Here is a 9,970-nt window from a genome sequence, read left to right as displayed (position 1 = left end):
GCCACCTTAGGTGTATGTGGCTGGCGCCTTAGCCACTTGAGCCACAGGCGCCGAGCCCAAGCTTGCATTTGATACATTCCCACAGTGCCTCAGGAGACAGGGAGAACAGGAATATTCAGAAGCACGGGGCTTTGTTTTTTCTCTTCTTACTTATATCTGCATAGCCTGGCAGTCATTTATTTCTTTGCTTATGTTTTTTCCTCTTCCCTATAGCAAAACTAAAAGGGTCATTAAACTCTGGTTTAACTTTAAATTACATTCCCAGGAGCCTCTAAGTATCAGCAGCTCTGAAACACTAGCTTTAGCTTAGTCCTTACCTAGCTGTGTCACTATGAAATAATCTACCGGGAATAACTCTGGTTTCTGTGTTAATGAATTGAAGGTACCAGATGATAATTACATATCTGCTGTGCTAATCTCCTGGACTTCTTGCACTTGAAGATAGTTTCTGATGTTGTCCCAGCTGGGCTGGAATATCCCGGATGTACCTTTTTTGGGGGGCATGCTCAGAATTTTTGGAAATTTTAGCCAACTTTAGAAGGCACAAAACGAGGTTTTGAAGGTGGAGTCAGTTCATCTGCTGGCTCAGAAGGATTCGATATCTTACAAGGTACTTTTTTATTTTCAAGGATCCTTAAAGAAGCATTTGCTTAACTCTACATTCAGGCCACCCCAGCCTCCCAGAGGAGACCGACTACTGACACATGAAGGTCATATGGGTAGGTGGGTGGGTGGGGAATGGGATGATGGGGCTGAGGGTTCGAGCTAGTCCAGACAATTAACATTGATTGCTTGGAAGAACTATAGCTTCAAAAAGTAAGTGCAGTGACTGGGACTGACTTTCCATTTGTTCATACATTTGTTGAGTGCCTCCTCTGTGTCAAAGCATTGTTTTTTTGAGCACTGGGGGCCACAAAGTTGAGATAGCTCCAGTCCCCAGGACTTAATAAAGTAGCCCTCAGTCACAAGTTAGAGCAGGCTTGACAAACTACAGCCCAGGAAAGCCAACTGTTTTTTGTTTTGTTTTTTTTCTGAGACAGAGCCTCAAGCTGTCCCCCTGGGTAGAGTGCTGTGGCATCACAGCTCACAGCAACCTCCAACTCCTGGGCTCAAGCGAGTCTCCTGCCTCTGCCTCCCAAGTAGCTGGGACTACAGGCACCCGCCACAGTGCTCGGCTATTTTTTGGTTGCAGCCGTCATTGTTGTTTTGGTGGCCCGGGCTGGGGATTCGAACCCGCCACCTTAGGTGTATGTGGCTGGCTCCTTAGCCACTTGAGCCACAGGTGCCGAGCCGAAAGCCAACTGTTTTTGTAAATAAAGTTTAACTGGAACACCTGCCACACTCATTTGTTCATATACCGTCCATGGCTGATTTACACTGCACAGACGGGTTGAATAGTTGCAACAAGGGCCTTTGACCTGTAAAATCTATCTAGTCCTTTACAAAAATGTCTGCCAATTCCTACTAAAGAAGAGATGACTTATAGCTAAGAAATTAGATGGTAATACAAATTATTTGCATAACAATATCTCAGAGAGGAAGGTGGCTGAATTAACAAAAAGCATGAATAATGTGAGGTTTGACTACTTCGAAGAAATAAGTCACAATAAAGTTGCTTCTTACATTTATATGCAATATAACTATATGCGCTGGTTTAACACAGACACATCCACATACCTTTACCAACTACTGATCTGGTACAGGTAACAAAGGGCTGATCAGTTCTAACTTCTAAGGAAAACTGGTCGTGATGAATCCATATGAAAAAACCAGGGACACTGTCACTTATGGGTGGTCTAAGCAATGTGAAGGGTAATTTAGATGCCACTTGATTTTTCCTTTGAGGGTACATACACTCTAGACTTTAGAACCTAATCCTTGCACAGATTCATGACTCCACAGCACTCAATACTAAAGTGCTGAAAAACCTGTTTTAATAAATAAGAATAGCTGACTGAAAGCAGTGGCTCATGCCTGTAATCCCAGCATTTTGGGGTGCTGAGGCAGAAGGATCGCTTGAGGCCAGGAGCTTGAGACCAGTCTGGGCAACCTAGAGAAACCTGATCTCTACAAAAATTTTAAAAATTAGCCAGGTATGGTGGTGTGAGCTACTCAGAAGGCTGAGGCAGGAGAATCACTTAAGCCCAGGAATTTGAGGCTGCAACGAACTATGATCATGCCACTGGTCTCTAGGCTGGGCAACATAGTGATACCCTGTCTCAAAGAAAAAAAAAAGGTTTATATGTCATACTCTGCTTTTCTAATTTTTTTTTTTTTTTTTAAGTAGAACCTCAAACTGTCCCCCTGGGTAGAGTGCTGTGGCATCATAGCTCACAGCAACCTCAAACTCTTGGGCTTAAGTGATTCTCTTGCCTCAGCCTCCCAAGTAGCTGGGACCACAGGTGCCCACCACAATGCCTGGCTATTTTTTGGTTGTAGTTGTCATTGTTGTTTGGCAGTCCCAGGCTGGGTTCAAACCTGCTAGCTCTGGTGTATGTGGCTGATGCCTTAGCCTCTTGAGCCACAGGTGCCAAGCCTCTATGTTTTGATTTTTAAAGAAAGAAAGAGAGGCTGCTTTAGTATTTAGAGTTGATCAAAGCATTCTGTTTGCTATTTTGAAACACCAAATGAAATCGCCCTCACATGAAATCATAACTCCATTTAAAGGAAAAGCTTGTTAAATAAAGATAACCATAGCCTGGCCCTAGGGAAACTACTTGAATTAATGAGTGTTTATAGTTCTTGCCCTTTTATTCTCAGACATCTTAGATAAAATCTCAATGGGCTGCTGCTGAAAGCATCCTGCTGCAAATTACAAAAAAATCAACACAGCTTCAAGCAGAAAATCCCCAAGACAGGGATTGGGGAACAGATTCTACATAACAATGCTAAGAAAACATTGAGGAATACTGTACAAGGGACACTTTAGTCACGTTGTGGAAGCTGCCACTGAGATGCACAGTACGTGTCAGCTTGGGAGGCAGGGTTCCAACATTCCAAGCCACTGTCCTTACATGTAAAAGCTTTGAGGTGCACCCTCTTCCACACTAGCTGATATAGGAGTTAGAGGTAGTAAATGTGCGCATACAAATATCAAAACTGTTTTGTAAAGCCCACTGTAGAAAGCATGCTTAAAAAACAGCATTTGACTGTAGGCCAGAAAATCAGTAGCATGGGGGAGGAAGTTGAACTAAAAGTTTAGAAAACAGCCAGAAGGTGAGCCCATCCCTGAAGCAAAAGGGGGTTTGGGTATTGTACAATTTCACATCCACCAAAAAATGCCATGCACACTTCCAAATGCCTTGAGAAAGAAGACTTCATACTAAGTGACAACAATATGCATCCCCTAAAAAGTTACTATGCAGCCCTAGATTCCCCTTCCTGATTTACAAAACACAGGGCTCCGTGGGCCTGAGATTTCAGTCCAGCCTGAAAAGGCCGGAGAGCAGAGCCCTAATATTGTCCATCCAAGGCAAAAAGCGCTTTCTTACATTTCGTGACAAAAAAAGGAAGTAAAAATAGAACCTCAAAAAGATAAATTGGTTCATTAGGCTGCTTTTTTAAATCCTCACTCCCCCCAAACTACTGCCCCAGGGGACAGCTATAATGTCTCTGCTAGTAGCCAAGACATTTTGAAGAATTAAAAAATGAAATACAAAAGTTGATGTACAACACACGAAAAACGCTTTCCTTCTCCAAACTAAATAAATCTTTGTGTGTGTGTGTCCTCCTAGCCGGTTGGCTTGGGACTAGCTGACAGGGATCCTCCTGTAGGTCATTCCTCCATTTGAGCCCAAGCCTCCTCTGCCTTCTGGTAGTACAGGTTGGCTAGCCGGCCCTTCATGGCTTCCATGGCTGCCTCTGCCGCCTGGGTGTACAAGTCCCCTGGAAGAGAGCAAAGTGAGGCACAAAGAGGTGACCCATCTGTTCTTTGGGCTAGCCCAGGGTCCCCCACCCCTCCCAGGAGTGCACTCTGGGGCTACCTTAGGAACCCAAACCGCCCCTTTTGTCAGACTCTACCTCCAGACATTGTAGGTGGTAGACTACGGGTTAGCATGTGATCAGGTCTGACCAATCAAAACACTCTCCTCATTCTCCACCAGGCTCAGGGATTGGGCCAGTCTTAAGGATGGCCAATCACAGGAAGTCATGTCAACAATTACAGGGATTGGTTTAGGGGTGAGCAGCTGATTCAATTTGAGCCAATGAGAATCAGGATAAAGACTTCTGTATAACCAATTGGGGATCAAAGATTATAAACAGCTTCAAGCCAGCTCAGGACAGATTTTGCTATCAAGTGAATTTATGTAAAAGTTACAAAACTACTTTTGGTTCTCAGAGCTTTATGGATTTAGAAATTTTAAATATGAGATTATAGATTTGCATTATTGTTAGCTAATTATTTATTTATTTAAGACAGTCTCACTTTGTCACCCTAGGTAGAGTGTGGTGTCACTGCTCACAGCAACCTCAAACTCTTAGGCTCAAGCCATTCTCTTTCCTCAGCCTCCCAAGAAACTGAGACTGCAGGCACCTACCACAACACCCAGCTAGTTTTTGGTTGTAGTTGTCATTGTCGTTTGGCAGCCCCAGGCTGGATTTGAACCTGCCAGCTCCGGTGTATGTGGCTGGTGCCCTAGCCACTGAGCTACAGGCACAGAGCCTCTTTGCTAATTTTTTAACACAACTTTAAAAAAACTTTTAAGGCCAGGTGTGGTGGCTCACGCCTATAATCCTAGCACTCTGGAAGGCCGACGCAAGTGGACTGCCTGAGCTCACCAGTTTGAGACCAGTCCCAGCCAAACCCAGACCTCATCTCTCAAAAAAAAAAAAAAAATAGCCGGGTGTTGTGGCGAGCACCTATAGTCCCAGCTACTTGGGAGGCTGAGGAAAGAGACTGGCTTGAGTTTGAGGTTGTTGTGAGCTATGACCCCACACTCTACTGAGAGTAGCAAAGTGAGACTCTGTCTCAAAAAAATTAATTAATTAAAAAATAATTAAATAGGCTTGGCACCTATAGGCTTGGCTCAAGTGGCTAGGGCACCAGCCATATACACCAGAGTTGGTGGGTTCGAATCCAGTCTGGGCCTGCCAAACAACAATGACAACTACAACTAAAAAAAAAAATAGCTGGGCATTGTGGTGGGTGCCTGTGGTCCCAGCTACTTGAGAGGCTGAGGCAAGAGAATTGCTAAAGCACAAGAGTCTGAGGTTGCTGTGAGCTGTGACACTATAGCACTCTATTGAGGGCAAAAAAGTGAGACTCTGTCTGTCTCTAAAAAAAAAAGAAAGAAAAGAAAATTTCAATTCTCAACTCAATTTTTTTTAAATTGCAAAAAACTCCACAAGTTTTTAGAGACAGAGTATCACTTTATTGCCCTCAGTAGAGTGCTGTGATGTCATAGCTCACAGCAACCTCCAACTCCTGGGCTTAGGCAATTCTCTTGCCTCAGCCTCCCAAGTAGCTGTTACTACAGGCACCAGCCACAATGGCTGGCTATTTTTTTGTTGCAGTTTGGCCGGGGCTGGGTTCAAACCCACAACCCTCGGTATATAAGGCTAGCACCCTATCCACTGAGCCACAGGCGCTGCCCAATATATAACCATTAAAATAAAAATCTTCACCTCCATACCAGCTCCATAAAGCCCCCTCCTAGGAAAGAGACTCACTCCAGGGATGGGTCTGCCAGGACTTACCTGATCTCTGTGGGTCCTTCTCCAGACCACAGCCACCCATGAACAGCATCTCGGCCTCCCTAGCCAGCAGCAAGTACCGGGGCTCGTCTTGCATCCCGTCGTACTCACCACCCTCATCACAGTCGGTCCTCTCCAGGGCAGCACTGTACCAGTGCAGGGCCTCCACCCAGTCTTGGGACCTTGCCAGGAGGTAAGAGAAAGGAAAGTTACCAAGACACTGAGGAAGGAGGGCCATGCAGGAGGGGCAATCCCGCATCCCAGCAGGGCTGCCACCTACGGCTCACCACTCATCCTAATCAAGGCCATTGCATCAAAAGGGCACCTTCACATTGTAGATTGATACATTTATTAAGAGAGCAGTCGAGCAGCTTTCCTTAACAAAATCAGTACATTACAACAATCTCCCAACCGACGGAAGGGAGTAGGGCACTTGGAGGAATGGAGCTATTGTTTGCGCAAAAGCACCTATGAGCTAGTATCAGCAGTGTCCTAGCTAAGCTGCTCTCTGATTCTGGTAGAGAAGGGGAGCACAGGACACCCTCAGCAGAGGCCTCCAGGGCCATCTGAGGTAACAGCAATCATCTGCCCCCCTTTTATGCCCTGCTTGTGCTGGCCAGTTCTGGCTCTTCTGAAGCACAACATAGAGCTTACCCTGGAATAGCTGACGCCTTCCATTCCAGCTCTGCCCCTTTACCCTCATCCCTCTCCCACTGGTGCACACCAGGGAAATACACAGGTTCCAGCCAAACCATACAACACAAAATATAGAGCACATAGGGTGTGGCTCTTTTTCTATGGGTGTAACCCATATGAGTAACTATTTATGGTGTACCAGGAAAGTGCAAAGAGAGAGACCCAGATAAGGTCTATGGTTCTCATGAAACATTCCACAAGCAACACCTACTGACTGGTTGTTTTCCCCTGTGGCAACCGCTTCCTCTGAGGCCTATCTGACCCCATTCTGTTAACCACCCTCTGTGCCAGGCTGTAAGGCTGCCTCCTATTCCCCAGACACACCAGCTCAGGGGTCCTCAAACTTTTTAAACAGGGGGCCAGTTCACTGTCCCTCAGACCATTGGAGGGCCGGACTGTGGGCCCTGGGACTAGTCGGTTGCTAAGCAGGTCAGGCAGCAGCGGCAAAAACACCTGGTCAGCCGGATAAACGTCCTCGATGGGCCGCATGTGGCCCGCAGGCCATAGTTTGAGGATGCCTGCACCAGCTCCTGCCTGCTCCTTGGCCTTCCAACTGCTATTTCCTCACTTTGGAACACTGTTCTCCTAACTTTGTTCACACCTGGCTCCTTGCTATTGCTTGAATGTGTGCTCCTTCCAAACCTCACGTTGAAATTTGATTGCCACTGATGGTATTAGGAGGTGGGTGGGACCTTTGAGAGCTGAACGGCAGGTGAGGGCTCATGCTGCTGTGGGGAGAGTGAGTCCATTATCAAAGGGTGAGCTTGACTCCCTAGGGCTTAATTCTCTCTCTCTTTTCCTCCTTCTCACCCTCTCACCTCCTGCCACATGACCACACAGCATGCAGGCCCTCACCAGATGCCAGAGCCTTGATTTTGGACTTCCCAGCCTCCAGAAATGGGAGCTAATAAATTCCCATTTATGATTAAGCTAATAAATATCCCATTTAAATATGAGCTAATAAATATCCCATTTAGATATTGTTTCATAGCAGCATAAGACAAACTCTCCTCACCCCTCCATTCTCAGCTCACATAGCACCTCTTCAGAAACTTCCACCCCCCTCAAATACCCTGTTTCTTACAACAGTTATTGCAATCTTCAATTTTCCTTGTTCACTTGTTTAATCATGGTCTCCCCTGACTAGCACATGAGCCCCAAAAAGCCAGGGACCTTGGTCTGCTTTGTTTACCGCTGAATTTCAGGGCCTGACAAACAGCACAGGCTCAACTACCTGCTGAATGAATAAAGGTAAACTGGTGGCTGGCTGGGACGGTGTTCAGGAGATGACTTTGATTCCATTTTATCTTATTAAGAAATGGAAATCAGGCAGGGTGCCATGGCTCATGCCTATAATCCTAGCAGGGGGAGGATCCCTTAAGCTTAGGAGTTCAAGACTAGCCTGAGCAAGAGTGAGACCCCGTCCCTACTAAAAATAGAAAAAATAGCTGGGCACTGTGGCAGGTGCCTGTAGTCCCAGCTACTCAAGAGGCTGAGGCAAGAGGATCACTTGAACCTAAGAATTTGAGGTTGCTGTGAGCTATGACACCATGGCACTCTACCCAGGGTGACAGACTCTATCTCAAAAAATGAAAAAGAAAAGAAACAAGAAAAACTATCCATGCTGTTGGTGCACACCTATAGTACCAGCTACTTGGGAGGCTGAGACAAGAGGATGGCTTGAGCCCAAGAGTTTGAGGCTGACACCATGGCGTTCAAACCTGGGGTGGCTGAGTGAGATTGTCTTCAAAATAAATAAAAACCAAGGGATTTGTGACCTTGGCACCAGACAGGAGGGAAGTGCCATGCTGCTCCAACCCTGGAGGTTTAGATAATGAAGGTGCTCACCCTACTCCTTCCCAGAAACCCATGGGAGGCTCCTAAAGATGGAGTGGAGGTTGCTAAGTTCCAATGGAAGCCACAGAGGGTGAGCAAAGGGTCCAATGACAAGTTCAATTCCCCTAAACAACCTTTCCCCATATACTTCTAGGACCTCCTACTGGCCAAACCAAGGACCCGAGATGAAGCTGGCCATCAATGCAGAAATCAGTGCTGACATCTCAGCCTGAAGGATAAATGAAAAGGGTTGACACCTACAGAGCCACAGCCTTCAGGGTCCCAAAGCCATTCAGGAAAACTCACTGTGGAGCTTGCCTCTTTCCCTCCCCTTCCTCTTGGAAGTAAAAAAAAAAAAAAAAATTACAAATACAAATGAAAGTAGGAAAAGCCAATTAAAATTGCCCATAATCCTAACATTATAGGAAAACCACTCTGACCTTGATGCCACATGCCATTCTGGATTCTTTTTTCTTAGGCAGAGGCTTCCACTTACTGGCTAGAACAGCTGCCATGTATCACATACTTTATATGCCAAACACTGTGAGGGTCACAAGCAACATCTCATTCAACTCTCCCACAACAGCCCCGCGATACAGGTGCTATAATTACTCCCAGTTTGCAAAATAAAGAAACTCAAGCGAGGAAGGGAAAATAACGTGCCCACCATCGCTGGATTGGTAATGGGGAATCAAGTCTGGAACCCAGGTCTGTCCTGACACGGGAGGAGCAGGTCCACCCACAGCCCCGGTTCCCACCAGCTCTACCTGATCAACAGCCCCAGTACCTGTCTGGGCTGAGGTTCTGCCCGGTGTCAAAAGCTCGTGCCACCAGGATCATGGACTGTCTGTCACCAGCTTTGGCTGCCTTTAGTAAGTAATCAAATCCTTTTGTTTTATTCTGTTCTGTGTCCTGTCAATACAAACCAAAGAGGGAGAGAAGCAAACAAGGCTTGCATTAGAAGGGGCTGCCAAGATCTCACTAATCAATCTCCTCCCTGTTCCTTGAATTATTTTGAGAGCTCTGGGCTGGGCTGCCATAGACGTATATGTCAGTTGTTTTTAGTATATTCACAGAATTGTGCAGCCACCACAGTCAACTTCAGAATGCTTTTATCAATCCAAAAAGAAATTCCATACCCTTTCACCATCAAACTCCCCGTTCTGCCCCAGCGCTAGGCAATGACTAGTCTAGTTCCTGTGTCTGTGGATTGCCTGTTCTGGAAATTTCCTGTAAATGGAAATCATATGTGATCCTTTGTGACTGGTTTATTTCACTTAGCACGATTCTTCCATCTATATTGTAGCATGTATCAGTACTTTATGATAGTCCTGTGTATGGGTATCTCACCTTTGGTTTATCCATTCATCCACTGATGGATATTTGGGTTGTTTCTAGCTTTTGGTTATCATGCGTAATGCTGCTATGAACACTCATGTACGAGTCTGAGTGTGGATGTAAGTTTTTATTCTTTTGGGTATATAGCTACAAGCGGATTGCTGGGTCACATGTATCTCTGTGTGTGTAACCTTTTGAGGAGCTGCCCGCTTGTTTTCCACAGTGGCTGAACCTTTGCACTTCCCCACCAGCAGTGTAGGAGAGCTCTTGCTTCCATTCTCCTCACCTACAGCCCATCCCACAGCAGCAAGAGAGACACCTTTACTTCATCTTATTTTCTTTTTCTTTTTCTTTCTTTTTTTTTTTTTTTTTGAGACGGAGCCTCAAGCTATCCCCCTGGGTAGAG

At 45.8% G+C, this 9,970-nt stretch overlaps 1 protein-coding gene across 1 annotated transcript in view; it reads right to left on the bottom strand.

Annotated features, from left to right (window-relative positions):
* Nucleotides 1-2,540: 2,540 nt before the first annotated feature.
* The window catches only part of EEF2K (eukaryotic elongation factor 2 kinase), a 73,365-nt gene continuing 65,935 nt past the window's right edge, over nt 2,541-9,970 (bottom strand). The window contains exons 16-18 of the mRNA XM_003795712.3: nt 9,014-9,138; nt 5,698-5,876; nt 2,541-3,885 (exon numbers count right to left, since the gene is read on the bottom strand). Of these exons, the coding sequence (XP_003795760.1) occupies nt 3,776-3,885; nt 5,698-5,876; nt 9,014-9,138 (414 nt within the window). The 3' untranslated portion in view covers nt 2,541-3,775. The remainder of the gene's footprint in view (nt 3,886-5,697; nt 5,877-9,013; nt 9,139-9,970) is intronic.

This window comes from Otolemur garnettii, unplaced genomic scaffold (genome assembly GCF_000181295.1).
Source record: "Otolemur garnettii isolate 467f Iridium unplaced genomic scaffold, OtoGar3 scaffold00096, whole genome shotgun sequence".
In the NCBI taxonomy this organism is placed as follows: Eukaryota; Metazoa; Chordata; class Mammalia; order Primates; family Galagidae; genus Otolemur; species Otolemur garnettii.
The sequence above is the reverse complement of the archived record's forward strand: the minus strand, read 5'-3'. Positions and strand labels throughout refer to the sequence as shown.